We start from the raw sequence: 18,849 nt of genomic DNA, 5'->3' as shown, positions 1-18,849 counted from the left end.
CCGTGCAGTAGGGTGGAGCTCTCACAGTGGGCCAAGGTGTCCCCCCCCTCGAACAAGGAGAGGGGGAGGAAGGACGCGGAGATCTCTTTACCATTCCCTCCTCCTCACCCCCCCGCCCCTTCCCCACCCCCCACAGCCTAACCTTCCTCCTCTCCTTTGCCCCCTTCCCCCTCCCAAACCACTCCTCTAATTATGGGATCTCCCCACCTAGGATAGATGGTACTGTAATATTTAAATTTCTACAGAAGTCTTGTAGGTCCTCTAATTGATTCAGTCTGAAATTTCTCCCCTCTTTTATCACGTGCCATAACCCTGGTATTCCCATGTGTGGCTGGCGGTCGGCTACAAGATAAAAGTGGTCTCTGCGGTGGATTCACCACAAGATCACTTTTATCTGTGGTGGGAGAGGGCCCCCTCCTGCCACGATCCAGTGCCCTCCGCCACTTACCGGAGCCGGTGGCAGCGGCGGAGGCGATCTCATCTGTCCCCTTGCTGGGTATGGAGATGAATGAGGGGAAGATGGCCCCCACCCGTCTCCATACCATAGCAGGGTGGAAGTGATGTCAAAACGTCACTTTCGTCCATACCTCTGAAAATGCAAATTTTTTTGTTATTTTTTTCAAATGACAATTTTTTTTTTATTGCATATTTTTGGGTGTGTTTTGTGTGTCAAGCTACCACAACACGATTATTATCTTGTATTATTTAATCTCAAGGAGGTTGCTTGGTGTTATTGTTTCTTGTTAATTTCACATTGTATTTTTTAAATGTGCCTGCCTCCTCACAAACAAACTGTTCTTTTTGAAGGAAAACACATAGGCACGTATAATTGAAACAAAAATTCCTTTATTAAGGGGTCCTAACCAAACAAAGAGGGAGGCAACGCTGGAGAAACAGCAGAAATTGGCGAAGCCTTTGGCCCCCAGGGCAGACATCAATTATTTTACTGCAAAATTGGTGGCCTGAGGAGTCCATATCTAAGGGAGTGCAGTCTGGTCCAGAAGTCCAAGAGATCATGAACAGCAACAGATGACATCTGTTTCCCCAGGCTGTGGTCATACAAGAGCCTGCATCTTTTGTCAGACCAGACTGAACCCAGGCCATCACTCTCTCGTCTTCCTTCCATGCTTCCTTTCACGCTGTGTCTGTGGTGGTGGAGTTGTGGCAGGAGGAGGAGGAGGATGGTCCAACTCACACAGATGGGTTTTGTGTGTGATTTTGCCCCTCACCCCCTTAGTTAAGGCTTTATAAAGAATGTCCTCACACATGAGCCGTTGCCCTTCCTGCATGTCCATCAGTTTTGTGGCAGCCATGCAGGCAAAGGCCTCTTCATGAGTGGGGAAGGCTCTGAGGGACGCAGAAGCCTCCTGAATCAGCCTGAGTGCTGAATCCTGCATGTGACTCCCCTTCCTGGGTCTTATGTTTGGAAGGTGGAGGGGAGGAACCTGCAATTCTTTGATGCTCCTACTGGGCCCAGCCTTCTCCTGGCTGCCACTAACCCCTGCCTCCTCTTGGCTGCCACATTCCACAGCCTCCTCCTGGCTGCCACATTCCCCAGCCTCCTCCTGGCTGAGGTCTTCCTGTGTATGAAAAAGGGACATAGTTTTCGTTTTTTCTTCATCAATCACACACAATTTTTACCTCATGACTGTTGCAAATTGAATGTTGACAAATATAACAGATTATCATTCTGAGCCCAGCATTTTTCATTCTTGCCCCAATTATTTTTGCCCACTACTGTCTATTGATATGTAAAACACTTTATTAAATCAGTAATTAGTGATCAATAATAAAATCTATTAAACATCATTTATTTCTTGACCAGAAATATGTAGAACAATGCTATACCTGGCTCCAGCTGGGCTCCTCCACTTCTTCCTGGCTGGAAGTCCCAGGTTGGACATCGGAAGCCTCAGCTGGGGTGGAAGATAGGGTGGAAGGAAGAGTGGAAGAAAGGGTTGAGAGGGATTCCCTGACTTCAGTCTGGTCTGACAGAAATCGCAGTCTCTCATAGTACCACAGCCTGGGGACATAAATGTCATCTGCTGCAGCTCTGGATCTCTGGGAATCCTTGACCTTCTTGCGCTCCCTAAGATAAGTGCTCCTCAGGCCACCAATTTTGGCTTTTAAATAGGGGAAGGTTGCTGTGGGGACCACCAGCTTCACCAACTCCAGCAGTTTCTCTAGTGCTGCCTGCCTCTTTTGATTATTATTATACTGCGGGTGTTTGATCTGCCACAGACAGGGCAGCTCCCTGTATTTGTCATTGAACAGGGGGGGGAGTTGTGGTCATTGAAGCCATCCATTTTATCTGCAAGACACAACACAAGACAAACCCTAATGTCAGGCGAAACTCTCCTAATCATGTCACAATATAGGCCTCAATCTAGAAGCAGTATAGGCCCAAGTTTAAATCTTACCTTCGTTAACACGATTGGCGCCTCCAATACTCCTTCCTCCGCTCACAGATCGTACGTACTACGCACGCGTTTTACGCTTTATATACACTGCGCATGCGTGAAACTCCGCCCGCTCCTGTTATTCTTTCTAGTCTATTCCCCACCCCTTCTCGTTCGGCGCAGTGGGGAAGAGTACATGGCAGAGGCACAGCAGGTGCATGCTAATTACAGCAACGAGGAGGAGGAAAGCCCAGAGCCAGAAACGTCAGGATCCCGGAGAAGACAATTTAAGGCCTCAAATATGTCCTTTGGGGAGATGTTGGAAATGGTCGACATACTGAAGTATGGACCTTACCCCAACCCCAATGTCAGAAAGGCCAAGATAATGTTGAAAATAGTCAAGAGTCTGCACCAGAATTTTGGGGTACGATGATCCAAGGATCAACTGAGGAAGCGGTGGTCAGACCTCAAATTAAGGGAGCATGAGCAGTACAGAAGGATCAGGAGAGTAAGTAGTTGTGCTGTGTTCCTATTCGTTATTTTTATTACATTTGTGCTGCTTCATGTGCCTTTCTTAACTGTTGTACAGTTTAAAATGGCAACTTTCATGTTCATGGGCACATTATTCATTCGTTCGGCCAAGAAAACACCATGTTTTTTCCAGGTGCAGTTCAAAACATTTTTTCAGGCATACTTCTGTTAACTAAATCTTGTTGTCTAAATGGATCAGTAACTAGAATGAAATGCAAACTAGATTCTGTGTAAGGAGAGGACACTCAGCAGCTGTTTACACATCTGGACGCTGGAGCACTAGTGTGGGACACCAGAACACCCTTTTTATTAGGGGGTCCCACACAGGTACTCCAGTGCATACTATAGGGGTGTCTCCATCCGTGAAGCCTGTACAAAACAGGTAAGTATTCAAGCTTGACAAAGTGACAAAATATTTCTTCATCTTGGAACTCTGCCAAAATAGACAATTGTACCCCACTTCCAAGCAATGTTTCATATTCCTATTTCTGCCATAAAATATCTGTGTGCTAAGTATACCTATTTTTTTTTACATAGGGGAGAAAAGACTCGGAGGACACCCTTCATTAGAGGAGACCACAGACCCCACACCTCATGAAGAAGTGGAAATCCCCCAAAGCCAGCAAGAGGAGCAGGAGGATGAAGACGTGGTGGAAATTGTTACAACAGGTGAGTGTCTGCGACCACAGTCTCAGGTAAGAGATGGATGCCAGCATATTTTTAATACATGGTGTGTTTTTTTTATATATTTTGAGGTGATCGTGATGTTGTGGATCCAGGTCATTTCACCAGTGAAAGTGCCCATATCCTGATCGGGGAGATCATGGGGTGTAATAGGGACTTGGAAAACATCAAGCAAAACATCAATGATGTTCAAAACAAAATGTAGAACATCATTGATGTTTTAGGGAGAGTTTAAAACACCTCCAAATCCCTTACTTTGTTGTGCTTTTTTTACTGAAAACATTTTTCACATTTTTTTGACATATTCGAGAAAAGCCAAATTTTGAAGATGCACACACTGTGTCAACATGTGCTATCTGCCATCACGGGAGATCAATGTGCGCGTTTTGTGGGTGCAACCCCTTCCTAAAAAATAAAGTAGCTGAGAGGAAGGTGTTGCACCCACAAAAGACATCCCATGATCCCCTGTGATGGCAGCTAGCACACATTCGGCAATTTGTGTGCATTTTCAAAATTTGGCTTTTTCAGGGGTGACTTCACCCCATCTGAACGCAATATCAAACACAGTTTATAAATACTCATGTCTGATATTGCCTTCAATTTATAACAAAGTTGAACTTTGTAAGTTCCAGATTTGTGTATTTCTTGTTGGTTTTAAACATGCCTGTTTTACCTTAAATGGACATTTCTACTTGTATTAATGTGACCCAAAAATTGTTATACAACAAACATGTTGGTTTGTTTTAAAAACCTTTTATAAATGCACATGTGATTGTGCTGGTATTAAAAAGATTGATAATTAATAATGTGTGGATTCTTCTTTCAATGCTCTGTAAATTTTGGTGTATTAAAATTGGTGTTTTCTGGGACAATGGGGGTAATTTCCTAAGGGCAAATCCACTTTGCACTACAAGTGCATTTTCTGTGCAGTCTCAAGTGCACTTGTAGTGCAATGTGTCTTTGCCTTTAGTAAATAACACCCAACGGTGCTTTTTAATGTTACACAATTACGCCATTTTCAGGACTCCCCAAATTTATGTCAGGGTCAGCTAAAAGAAACACAAGCAGTAAATGTCGGCAAATATTTTAGTAGTTAAAATTTGTTTTTTTATTTAAAAAATGTCTCAGACTTTGTCTGGCATATTGATGGCCCCCCTACCCGCAAAGTATTCAAGGTATCTTAGACGGACCTCGCGGGCACTCAGGGGGGGCAAGCCAGGATGGCCAGATTCAAGCGCCATCAGGGTTGGTTAATTTACATGAATTCCGGAATTCAGGCCCAACTGATCCAGCAAGGTTTGCAGAATTTCATCCTGATGTGATTCAGTTTGTACTCCGCCATGTGTATGGGTGTAAGAAATAGGCAGAACCGGCTGGCCATTATTTCAAACGTGTTCTCCACCACTCTTCTGGCTCTGGCCAGCCGGTAATTAAAAACCCTCTGGTCCGGGGTGAGGGTCCTCATAGGGAATGGCTGCATAAGATGGTCCCCCAGTGTAAAGGCTTCATCCGCAATGAAGACGAATGGGAGTCCTTTCACATTGTCTTCTGGAGGAGACAAGACCAAGCTGCCATTCTGGAGACACCTGTAGAACTCCGTCTGGGCGATGACTCCACCATCTGACATCCGGCCATTCTTCCCCACGTCCACATACAGGAACTCGTAAGTAGCTGACACCACCGCCAACATCACAATACTATTGAACCCCTTATAGTTGTAATAGTATGACCCCGAGTTGGGTGGTGGGATGATGTGGATGTGTTTCCCATCAATTGCCCCGACGCAGTTAGGAAAGTCCCACCGCTGGGCAAAGTGGGGGGCCACAGTCTGCCATTCCTGTGGGTTGGAAGGAAACTGTGGAGTCAAACAAGAAAAAGAAATTATTCATTTTGCACATAAACATGGAAAGCAGATTAGTCACAAACATTCTTGGCCAACATCAGTATAACATTTATTTTAGGGAGTATTTAAAGACAAAGGTATAAGGTCCACCTATCAGATCCCCCCCCCCCCTCATGGGCCATTTGAAAAATTTTATGGGGGGAGATGTTTTGGACAGGTAACCCTCTCCACTTCATTGAGGGATGAATGCATAAATAATGTGTATTACTTTGGCCAGCCCCTCCTTACTTACACTATTGGCAGCCCACTGGACAGGTAAGAAGTGTCATAATACAAAGATATAAATACACACTGTACACATTTTAGCACATTTTTACATTCTGCTATTACCCATCAAGATAATAATAGGATACAAAAACTTTACACAATACCATTTGAAAGTATTCAGGTAGGCCCTTGCACTACATGCTTTGGGGAATTCATCCATAAATCTGACCGAAAAAGGTGGATATAGTGTGTATGGGTTTGGCAAAGTCAGCAGATAGAGGATTGTTATCAGCTGAGTTAGCAGTTGGGGGGAGGGTGGGTTCCAAATGATTTTGTGAACCCCAAGAAAAAAGCCTCTGGCACTCTGTCTGAATTTCAAGCACACATCACAATTTTCAACATTTTAGGGGGTATTTAGGGTAAAGCACTACTATGGAGCTGACAAAATACATTGTTAAGTGACTACACAAGGTGAATATAGGGCCAGGAGAGCATGCTGGGGAGGTAAGGGAAGGCAAATATGTATGAAGGACAAAAAAAATTACATAAAAATCCAGCAAGCATGAGGACAAAGGGGACATTCACAGCATATTACAATCATGGTAATTAGGGAATGAGGAAAGAAATACATTACATTATCAAACATTAAATACAATAAAATGTGATGTTAAAGGATAAAAATCTTACCTTAATATACTACTTCTGCAGGACCTGGATGATGGCAAAACAGGTCTCTGGGATAATGATCCCCAGAGCCTGGGGGGAGATGCCTGTCGAGAACTTGAGGACCTGCAGACTTCTCAGTCGCCGCAGGGTGGTGACTAACCTCTGCTCCGGAGTGATGGCTTGCCTCATGCAGGTATCCTGCCTGCTGATATAGGGGGTCAGCAAAGACAACAAACGGTGAAATATGGGGTCCGTCATCAGGAGAAAGTTCCTGAAATCAACAGGATTATTCTCATGGATCTCACGGACCAAAGGCATGTGACAGAACTGGTCACGCTGGAGCAACCAATTCTTGGTCCATGAACTCCTCCCCACCCTGTTCATGGACTGGGCTTGTGTCAAGGTCAGGACCCCAACACCAAGCCCCCACACAGCACGAACTCTACGATGAGTATGTATACGCAACATGGCTAGAAAACGGTCGACTGCTCAGAACGAAGTAACAGAACGCACTGAAGAACAGCAAGGCCTATGAAGAGCTACCTGAAAATCAGTAAGGAACTAACAAGAACACAATGACAAGTCAAGGGTAAATAGCTGCACGCACTGAAGACTAGGGATGAGCCGAACAACCCCCAGTTCGGTTCACACCAGAACCTGCGAACGGACCGAAAATTTGCATGAACGTTAGAACCCCATTGACGTCTATGGGACTCGAACGTTCGAAATCAAAAGTGCTCATTTTAAAGGCTAATTTGCATGGTATTGTCCTAAAAAGGGTTTGGGGACCCGGGTCCTACCCCAGGGGACATGTATCAATGCAAAAAAACCTTTTAAAAACGGCCGTTTTTTCGGGAGCAGTGATTTTAATGATGCTTAAAGTGAAAAAAAAGTGAAATATTCCTTTAAATATCGTACCTGGGGAGTGTCTATAGTATGCCTGTAAAGTGGCGCGTGTTTCCCGTGTTTAGAACAGCCCCTGCACAAAATGTCATTTTTAAAGGAAAAAAATCTCATTTAAAACTGCTTGCGGGTTTAATGTAATGTCGGGTCCTGGCAATATGGATGAAAATCAGTGAGACAAATGGCATGGGTACCCCCCAGTCCATTACCAGGCTCTTTGGGTCTTGTATGGATATTAAGGGGAACCCCGCACCCAAATTAAAATAAGGAAAGGTGTGGGGCGACCAGGCCCTATATACTCTGAACAGCAGTATACAGGCGGTGCAAACAAGACAGGGACTGTAGGTTTGTTGTTAAGTAGAATCTCTTTGTAATTTTGAACGGGTACATTTTTAACGTGTTTAGCTCCAGCCAAAAAATCTTTTTTAAGCTTTTTGGAAAACATAGGGAAGGGTTATCACCCTTGTGACATTTGTTTTGCTGTCTTTCCTCCTCTTCAGAAGATTTCACCTCACTTTTTGTCCCAATGACAAATGTTTTTTGAAAATTTGGGGTTTTTTGTGGAACAAGGATTGGAAAGCATCAGTGGAAAGGAGAAATGTTTTTCCCATATTAACTCTTACAGGAGAGAATTTCCCTTCCTAGGGGTAGATTTCATCTCACTTCCTATTGTCTCCTTCCGTTTGCAAGTAGGAGTCGTTTGTAAGTTAGATGTTAGAAAGTAGGGGCCTGCCCTATATACTCAGCAGAAATGTGGGCCTTAGGTGTTGTTGTGGCCACAACACTGTAAGCCCTCACAGGGCCCTGCTGTGAAATATTAGATCAAGAATTGTAATTACATGCCCCTGTTGAACAGGGGATTGACCCAGAGGATTTTCGGTGGGAAAGGTGTCCAAGTCAGATCTTGCCCCTAGGTATTCCTGCACCATGTAAAAAAGACGCTGGCGATGGTTGCTGGAACCAATCATACCTTGGGGCTGCGGACCAAAAAATTGTCTGAACGCATCGGTCAGACGGCCACCTTCTCCACCGCTCCTTCTTTGAACTAAGCCTCAGCAACACGTTGTCCAGAAACAGGAGTTTGTAACCTCCCAGTCTCTGGGAACGCGTTGCACAGACCTTTCTGCAAGGCCTCCCGAAGATGTTTCATCCTCTGCTCCCTCTGCGATGGCAAGATAAGGTCTGCAACCTTACCCTTGTAACGTGGATCAAGGAGGGTTGCCAGCCAGTATTGGTCCTTCTCCTTGACACCACGAATACGAGGATCCTTACGCAGGCTTTGCAGGATCAGGGAGGCCATGCAGCGTAGGTTTGCTGAGGCATTCGGTCCAGGGTCCTCTGGGTCACTAAGGACGACATGGTCCGCAGCCACCTCCTCCCAGCCACGTACAAGTCCATGTGTTTCTTGGGACTGATCCCTTAAAGACTGCTGCTGATGCTGAGTGCCAGGCTCCACCTCCATACTGACACAATCTTCCTCCTCCTCGTCCTCTTCCTGTGTGATCGGCGGGCATGCAGGAACACTGTCTGGATAAAGGGGGCCTTGAGAGCTAAGGAAGTCCTCCTCTTCCTACCTCTGTTCTGCCTCAAGTGCCCTGTCCATTATTCCATGCAGCGTGTGCTCCAACAGGTGGACAAGGGGGACAGTGTCACTGATGCATGCACTGTCACTGCTCACCATCCTCGTGGCCTCCTCAAATGGTGACAGGACAGTGCATGCATCCCTGATCATGGCCCACTGGCGTGGGGGAAAAAAAACAAGCTCCCCTGACCCTGTCCTGGTGCCATAGTCGCACAGGTACTCATTGATGGCCCTCTGCTGCGTGTGCCAACGTTGAGTTCCACCTGGTGGGCATGTCACAGATTAGGCGGTTCTTGGGCAGGTTAAACTCCTTTTGGAGGTCTGCCAGCCGAGCACTGGCATTATATGATCGGCGGAAATGCACACAGACTTTCCTGGCCTGCCTCAGGACATCCTGTAAGCCCGGGTACCTGCCCAAGAACCGCTGCACCACCAAGTTAAGGACATGAGCCAAACAGGGCACATGGGTCATTTGTCCCTGTCGGAGGGCAGAGAGGAGGTTGGTTCCATTGTCGCAAACCACCATTCCTGCCTTAAGTTGCCGTGGCGTCAACCACCTCTAAACCTGCCCCTGCAGAGCTGACAGAACCTCTGCCCCAGTGTGACTCCTGTCCCCCAAGCATACTAGCTCAAGCACCGCATGGCATCTTTTGGCCTGGGTACTTGCGTAGCCCCTTGAATGGCTACGGAGCACTGCTGGTTCCGAGGACAAAGCACAGGAAGAGGCCATCGAGGAAGAAGAAGAGGAGGGGGTGGAGGAGAGAGGTGTGTCACAATCATTAGCATTTTGAAGGCGTGGTGGCGGAACAACCTCCAACACTACTGCACCTTGTCCTGCATCCTTCCCAGCTGCCAGTAGAGTCACCCAATGCGCCGTGAAACTTAAGTAACGTCCCTGTCCATGCCTGCTGGACCATGAGTCAGCGGTAATATGCACCTTACCGCTGACCGCCCTGTCCAGCGAGGCATGGACATTGCCTTCCACATGCCGGTAGAGAGCCGGAATCGCCTTCCGTGAGAAAAAGTGGCATTTGGGTACCTGCCACTGAGGAACCGCACATTCCACAAACTCACAGAAGGGGGCAGAGTCTACCAACTGAAAAGGCAGCAGTTGAAGTGCTAGCAATTTTGCCAAGTTAGCATTCAACCGCTGGGCATGTGGATGGCTGGGAGCAAACTTCTTTCGGCGGTGCAGCAGCTGGGGCAGGGAAATTTGCCTGGTACAATCTGACATCGGTGTACCAAAAGCAGATTGCCCACAAGTACTTGGCTGTGACACACCTAATTCTACACCTTCATTCCTCTCAGTGCAGGTCTCAGAGAGGACTGAAGGTATAGTGGGGTTGGAGATCTCAGCTGATGAGGAGCAAGGAGAGGTCCTCTTTGTTCTTTGGTGTGGGTCTTTTAGATACGCTTGCCAATGAACTGTATGGCAGGTCAACATATGTCTGGTCAAGCATGTGGTACCCAAGCGGGCGATGTTTTGGCCACGCGAGATACGCTTGAGACATATGTTGCAAATAGCAGATCTGATGCACTCGTCTCAAAAAAGGCCCACATCAAAGAACTTTTCGAATAACGTGCAGAGACTGCAGCGCCCTGCACATGTGGAGCTTTGGGGGTGTGATGCAGTCAATGTGCTGCCCTTAGGCTGGCCCCTGGAGGGCATCCTGCCTCATTGGTGATGTGCCACCTCCTCCTCCTCCTCCTCCTCTCTCCTATCAGGCACCCACGTTGAGTCAGTGACCTCATCATCCCCTCCCTCCTCATTACTGGAGCAAACCTGGCAGTATGCTGCAGCAGGGGGAGCATGACTGCCAGATTGCTGTCCTTCTTGGGCACCCCCTCTGTCCGTGCTCATGTTACTGCCTTCATCGAGCTCAGTATCATCATCAGAGCCTTCCAAACGCTGGGCATCCTCCTGGAGCATGTACCCAACACTGTGGTCAAACAGTTTGAGGGACTCCTCAGAAGGACATGGTGGGGCTAGGGAAGGAGTCACTGATGACATTGAGCCAAGGGAAGAGGCCGCTACTTTGCCAGACAAAGTACCCTGGGCATGGGTGAGAGAGGATGAGGAGGATGAGGACGGCTTAGTCATCCACTCGACCAAGTCTTCCGCATGTTGCGGCTCAACATGGCCAGCTGCCGAAAAAAAGGCCAAGCGTGTCCCACGACCACGTGCTGATGAGGATGCACCGTCTCCATGACCAGCACTAGACACAGAGCCTGCTTGCCCTCTCTTATTGGCTTGTGACTGTCTGCCTCTCCTTCTTGGCCTTCCAGACATACTAATGGCCTGTAGCTGCACTAAGCTGGGATATATATATATATATATATATATATATGTACTGATACTGCAGCTAGCAAAATCAACTGCCTGCCTGTAGTATGAGAACACCACCAACCTTCTACAGGTAGCTTTAGCTGAACACTGTGAGGTGGACGCACCCCACTAACTTGTAGGTTTAGCTGAACACTGTAATCCGGTCACACCCCACTAACTTGTAGGTTTAGCTGAACACTGTGAGGTGGACGCACCCCACTAACTTGTAGGTTTAGCTGAACACTGTGAGCAGGACGCACCCCACTAACTGTAAATAGTCTAGCTGCCTAACTGTGGTACTAATAGAATCAAAAGAACACCAGCAGTTTTCTTCAGGTAGCTGTAAATACTGTAACAAGACAAGCCTGCCTGTCAGTAAGAAGATAACAGGAACGGATCTAGCTGAACACTGTGAGCAGGACGCACCCCACTAACTTGTAGGTTTAGCTGAACACTGTGAGGTGGACGCACCCCACTAACTTGTAGGTTTAGCTGAACACTGTGAGCAGGACGCACCCCACTAACTTGTAGGTTTAGCTGAACGCTGTGAGCAGGATGCACCCCACTAACTGTAAATAGTCTAGCTACCTGACTGTGGTACTAATAGGATCAAAAGAACACCAGCAATTTTCTTCAGGTATCTGTAAATACTGTAACAAGACAAGCCTGCCTGTCAGTAATAAGATAACAGGAACGGATTTAGCTGAACACTGTGAGCAGGACGCACCCCACTAACTTGTAGTTTTAGCTGAACACTGTGAGTAGGATGCACTGCACTAACTGTAAATAGTCTAGCTGCCTGACTGTGGTACTAATAGGATCAAAAGAACACCAGTAATTTTCTTCAGGTAACTGTATATACTGTAACAAGACAAGCCTGCCTGTCAGTAAGAAGATAACAGGAACAGATCTAGCTGAACACTGTGAGCAGGAACGCACCACACTAACTTGTAGGTTTAGCTGAACACTGTGAGCAGGACGCACCGCACTAACTTGTAGGTTTAGCTGAACACTGTGAGCAGGACGCACCCCACTAACTGTAAATAGTCTAGCTGCCTGACTGTGGTACTAATAGGATCAAAAGAACACCAGTAATTTTCTTCAGGTAACTGTATATACTGTAACAAGACAAGCCTGCCTGTCAGTAAGAAGATAACAGGAACGGATCTAGCTGAACACTGTGAGCAGGACGCACCACACTAACTTATAGGTTTAGCTGAACACTGTGAGCAGGACGCACCGCACTAACTTGTAGGTTTAGCTGAACACTGTGAGCAGGGTGCACCCCACTAACTTGTAGTTTTAGCTGAACACTGTGAGTAGGATGCACTGCACTAACTGTAAATAGTCTAGATGCCTGACTGTGGTGCTAATAGGATCAAAAGAACACCAGTAATTTTCTTCAGGTAACTGTATATACTGTAACAAGACAAGCCTGCCTGTCAGTAAGAAGATAACAGGAACGGATCTAGCTGAACACTGTGAGCAGGACGCACCACACTAACTTGTAGGTTTAGCTGAACACTGTGAGCAGGACGCACCGCACTAACTTGTAGGTTTAGCTGAACACTGTGAGCAGGACGCACCCCACTAACTATAAATAGTCTAGCTGCCTGACTGTGGTACTAATAGGATCAAAAGAACACCAGTAATTTTCTTCAGGTAACTGTATATACTGTAACAAGACAAGCCTGCCTGTCAGTAAGAAGATAACAGGAACGGATCTAGCTGAACACTGTGAGCAGGACGCACCACACTAACTTGTAGGTTTAGCTGAACACTGTGAGCAGGACGCACCACACTAACTTGTAGGTTTAGCTGAATACTGTGAGCAGGGCGCACCCCACTAACTGTAAATAGTCAGTAAGAAGATAACAGGAACGGATCCAGCTGAACACTGTGAGCAGGACACACCCTACTAACTTTTAGTTTTAGCTGAACACTGTGAGCAGGACGCACTGCACTAACTGTAAATAGTCTAGCTGCCTGACTGTGGTACTGATAGGATCAAAAGAACACCAGTAATTTTCTTCAGGTAGCTGTAAATACTGTAACAAGACAAGCCTGCCTGTCAGTAGGAAGATAACAGGAACGGATCTAGCTAAACTGAATACAGTGTATATATATATATATATATATATATGCAACACCTGGGATGCATATATATACACAATACACTGTAAGTGCAGCTAACTGACTGACTGTTCTGCCTAATCTATCTAACTCAAATCAAATGTCACTGTCTGTCTCTCTCTCTCTCTCTCAATGAACGCCGGAACACACACTACACAGGGCCGCCGTGCAGGCAGCCTTATATAGTGTGGGGCGTGTACTAAATCCCCTGAGCCATAATTGGCCAAAGCCTCCTTGGCTTTGGCCAATTACGGCTCTCTGTTCAGACGGCGCTGTGATTGGCCAAGCATGCGGGTCATAGTACATGCTTGGCCAATCATCAGCCAGCAATGCACTGCGATGCCGCAGTGAATTATGGCCCGTGATGCGCCACACGAATTTGGCGCGAGCGGCCCATATTGTTCGCAATTTGGCGAACAGGCGAACAGACGATGTTCGAGTCGAAAATGGGTTCGGCTCGAACACGAAGCTCATCCCTACTTGTAGGTTTAGCTGAACACTGTGAGGTGGACGCACCACACTAACTTGTAGTTTTAGCTGAACACTGTGAGCAGGACGCACAGCACTAACTTGTAGTTTTAGCTGAACACTGTGAGCAGGACGCACCACACTAACTTGTAGGTTTAGCTGAACACTGTGAGGTGGACGCACCCCACTAACTTGTAGTTTTAGCTGAACACTGTGAGCAGGACGCACTGCACTAACTGTAGTCTAGCTGCCTGACTGTGGCACTAATAGGATCAAAAGAACACCAGCAATTTTCTTCAGGTAGCTGTAAATACTGTAACAAGACAAGCCTGCCTGTCAGTAAGAAGATAACAGGAACGGATCTAGCTGAACACTGTGAGCAGGACGCACTGCACTAACTTGTAGCTTTAGATGAACACTGTGCAGAGGTCTCACTATACTAACTTGTAGGTTTAGCTGAACACTGTGAGCAGGACGCACAGCACTAACTTGTAGTTTTAGCTGAACACTGTGAGCAGGACGCACCGCACTAACTTGTAGGTTTAGCTGAACACTGTGAGGTGGACGCACCGCACTAACTTGTAGTTTTAGCTGAACACTGTGAGCAGGAAGCACCGCACTAACTTGTAGGTTTAGCTGAACACTGTGAGGTGGACGCACCGCACTAACTTGTAGGTTTAGCTGAACACTGTGAGCAGGACGCACCCCACTAACTTGTAGGTTTAGCTGATCACTGTGAGCAGGACGCACCCCACTAACTTGTAGGTTTAGCTGAACACTGTGAGCAGGACGCACCGCACTAACTGTAAATAGTCTAGCTGCCTGATTGTGGTACTAATAGGATCAAAAGAACACCAGCAATTTTCTTCAGGTAGCTGTAAATACTGTAACAAGACAAGCCTGCCTGTCAGTAGGAAGATAACAGGAACAGATCTAGCTAAACTGAATACAGTGTATATATATATATGCAACACCTGGGATGCATATATATACACAATACACTGTAAGTGCAGCTAACTGACTGACTGTTCTGCCTAATCTATCTAACTCAAATCAAATGACACTGTCTCTCTGTCTATCTCTTTCAACGCCGGAACACACAATACACAGGGCCGCCATGCAGGCGGCCTTATATAGTGTGGGACGTGTACTAAATCCCCTGAGTCATAATTGGCCAAAGCCTCCTTGGCTTTGGCCAATTATGGCTCTCTGTTCAGACGGCGCTGTGATTGGCCAAGCATGCGGGTCATAGTGCATGCTTGGCCAATCATCAGCCAGCAATGCACTGCGATGCCACAGTGAATTATGGGCCTTGATGTGCCACACGAATTTGGCGCGAACGGCCCATATCGTTCACAATTCGGCGAATGGGCGAACAGACGATGTTCGAGTCGAACATGGGTTCGACTCGAACACGAAGCTCATCCCTAACTGAAGACCAGATACAAACCCACAAGCACAAACTGAACAGCAGAAATACGATCTGAAAACCACGAGTCTGAAAAAGCGCCAATCGTCTTTCACCAAACTTTTATTAACACAAGATTAGCAAAAGGAGCCCAAAGGGTGCCGCACTTGGTTCTGAACTGCCCTTTTATAGTCTCGTCGTACGTGGTGTACGTCACCGCGTTCTTGGCGTTCGGAAATTCTGACAACTTTGTGCGACTGTGTGTTTGCAAAACAAGTTTGAGCCAACATCCGTTGGAAAAAATCCATGGATTTTGTTGTCGGAATGTCCGATTGTGTGTACAGGGCATAAGAGCTGTGAAAATGTGGAATAGACTCCCTCCAGAGGTGGTTCTGGCCAGCTCAGTAGATTGCTTTAAAAAAGGCCTGGATTCTTTCCTAAATGTACATAATATAACTGGATACTGACATTTATAGGTAAAGTTGATACAGGCAAAATCCGATTTGCCTCTCAAGGGATCAGGAAGGAATTGTTTCCCCTGCTGGAGCAAATTGGATCATGCTTTGCTTTTTTTTGCATCAACTGTGGGTGTAGGATTGTGTATATGGGATTGTATGTTTTTTTTTTTTTTTTAACTGCATGGACTTATGTAATATATTGCAATGAACATACACAAACGCACCTCAATATACTGCAGTAAACGTGCACTAATGCACCCTGATATACTGCAGTAAACACGCCCTGAAACACTAAACTATAGAAATGAATGGTCGCACGACACTCACACTGCACTATAACTATTTTCACTCTACACTGTAGCACACTAACTTGCTACTAGCATGAACAGAGCCCTATTCTATCTCTCTCCACTCCAACTCTATTCCTTACACTTATTCAGAACACAATCTTAATCAGATCACTACTGTATATATATGGCCAGAATATAGAGAACTTTACTCTGACATGTTACATGTAACATAGGATTCATTATATTCTGCTGCTTGGACATAATTGTAATGTGTAGCTTGGTGTATGTGAAAGGTCGGCTTCAATCATACATGACTCAGAGCCATCATCTTATATTCCTCTCTATAGGTGAGGGTCTGCCGGATCAGATTCTGCTGGATGAACTCGGACATTCCCTGACTCCGGTGCTGAAAGGTAAATAAAACCCGTAGTGTATCTATCATAGGAATCACTTTGTGTAAGGTGCAGAGATTGTTCTGCAACCCCAGTGTCATATGCGAGGATATGAATAAGGCCAGATAGCTTAACTCGCCTTCCTATCAAAGCACAACAAAGTCCTTTAACTTTATTTGTGAAATAACAGCAGAGAGTTTGTAGATGAGTTTGTAGATGTTGCAGGGTGTTAAGAGAGAGCTTCTCTATGTGGAGTGCTTATCCAGGGAAGGAGGTAAAAAACAGAATGCTTATTGCAAGGTTTGCCAGCTTGTACTTAGAGTCTTCCATAAGTGAAAAAGACCAGAGCTCTGGCTAAACAGGAAAAGGAACAGGGAGAAACCAACTAATGAATTTAGACAGGGAGAGTGGGCTAATCCATTCTCTCTACCAGAGAATTGAAAGGTTACTATGGCAACCAGACTCTAGTTGATCAAAAAAGTAAACACTGATAAAAGAGAGACAGGCAAACAAACTAGGGACTCTTGTTCCATGATACTCCCCATCTGGTATCTAGAGATACCACTATTACTAACTATGTGGTACATATGTGAAAACAAAACAACAGTGCATAACATCATGTACACATAATAATGCAATATCAAGTCTCCAAAGTCCCTTCCAGCAATTGAGGCCAGCGGGGTGCACTGTTCGGGATGCTTGAGAGCACCACAATGCCTTTGAAGATTCCCAGAATGGGTGTTCAGTCCTTTTCTTTGTTATAGTCCGCTTTGGCCATTAAAAGGATGGTTTCTGTACTGGGCCTTGTAAAGATTTTCACAGTCCCTTGTCTGACAATTTTTACTTCGAGTTTGCGGACCTTCCCATCTGCACTAGGGATGGATTTAATGATGAGACCTATAGGCCACTCGTTTCGCAGCACCTGCTTGTCTCTTAACAGAACGACATCTACTTCTTGAATGTTCTGTTTGACAGCTTGCCATTTGTGATGTTCCTGAAGTATGACAAGATATTTGCGCCTCCAACGGTCCCAAAAGGTGCTAGCGAGGCACTGCACCTGTCTCCATTGACGTTTATACAGTTTTATTGAATTGAAGTCCCCGACTGGAGTGGGAATGTCACCTATCTTCTGTGTGAGGAGCATTGCTGGGGTCAGAATGCTTGGTGATTCTGGATCTGTTGATACTGGAATCAAAGCCCTTGCATTGACAATGGCTAACACTTCGGCCATAAATGTGGTTAGCACTTCATGGGTGAGTCGAGCTAAGCTAGTAGTCATCATCATAGAGTCTAAAATGTGTTGAGTCACTCCGATCATGCATTCCCATGCTCCACCCATGTGAGAGGAATGAGGGTAGTTGAATATCCACATGCATTATTGATCACACAGATACTTTTGGATGCTGGAATCTTCAATGTCTTCAGTGTCTATTTGTAATTCCTTACATGCTCCAATGAAATTGGTTCCACGGTCAGAACATATTTGTTTGACTGGTCCCCTGATTGCAAAAAATCTTCTGATATGTCAACTGTGGCAGTTGATTGTTTTGAGATGTTGGCGAGTAGGGGAGTGGGATCTCAAGTTGTTCAAGGAACTTTAAAGAATCCTTCCACGTTTCCCATTCTTTTTGTCTTTCTGGAGGCAATGAGAAGTCCCAGCTACCCAATTTGTCTTTGTAGAGCTCCTTGTCCATCAACCTCAGGTATTCTCTATCTTCTATTGAAGGTGCTTGTTTTTTATCATCCCTTGTAGCCTGGAACGCTGTGCACCCTAGGTTATCGGTGCACTTCTCTAACCCAGGAAGCTCTTGTTGTGCTCCGATGACATGCCTATGTCTTCCTTTGATCCCGAGCATCTCCTTAACATGAAAGTGGTTCAGACTTGGCTCAAAGATAGATGCACGTTTTCCAGCAAGTTTGTACGTAGGGTTTCTACATTGTCAAGCATGCGTGTCTTGTCAATGCATACTTCGCCTACTATCACCCATCCTAGGTCAAGCCTCTGGGTGCATGGGTCATCATGTTCCCCATCCCGTTGTTCATGGATTTTATGAGCTCTCATAATGTCCCTACGGAGTAGCAGCAATATTTGGGCGCTTTCGTCTAGTAATGGGATGCGGTCAGCTATTGCCTTGAGATAAGGGTGGTGGCGTGCCACGTCTGGTATCAGGATTTCACTCCTATCCTCTGCCATGTGATTACACTCGATAAGTGTGGGGAGTGGCATCTTTACCTTACCGTCCAGGAAACATATGATGTAGCCATTTACTCTCCTCCCTGTTGTCTCCATTCGTCCTGCGCACATTCGGAGCATGTAAGGCGAGGCGTTATCTTGTATGTTGAAAAGGTTAAAGAATTCCGATCTAACCAACGATCGATTGCTCTGATCATTGATGATAGCATACATTCTTACAGCTCTTTCCAGTTGTCCCTCTGGGTGCACTGTAACAAGGCATATCTTCTAACAAGATCTACCTTCGCCTCTATCTCCGCAAATCT

At 46.0% G+C, this 18,849-nt stretch overlaps 2 protein-coding genes across 2 annotated transcripts in view; both read left to right on the top strand.

The window, feature by feature from the left end:
- Nucleotides 1–18,849, top strand: part of LOC141117699 (NACHT, LRR and PYD domains-containing protein 3-like) — a 2,363,088-nt gene that overhangs the window by 198,821 nt on the left and 2,145,418 nt on the right. The window lies entirely within an intron of this gene.
- The window catches only part of LOC141116654 (NACHT, LRR and PYD domains-containing protein 3-like), a 168,202-nt gene that overhangs the window by 76,949 nt on the left and 72,404 nt on the right, over nt 1–18,849 (top strand). Inside the window, exon 4 of the mRNA XM_073609047.1 lies at nt 16,306–16,371. Coding sequence (XP_073465148.1) covers nt 16,306–16,371 — 66 coding nt within the window. The remainder of the gene's footprint in view (nt 1–16,305; nt 16,372–18,849) is intronic.

The sequence above is a fragment of the Aquarana catesbeiana genome, linkage group LG13, assembly GCF_042186555.1.
Source record: "Aquarana catesbeiana isolate 2022-GZ linkage group LG13, ASM4218655v1, whole genome shotgun sequence".
NCBI lineage: Eukaryota > Metazoa > Chordata > Amphibia > Anura > Ranidae > Aquarana > Aquarana catesbeiana.
This window is presented reverse-complemented; position numbering and strand designations above follow the sequence as displayed.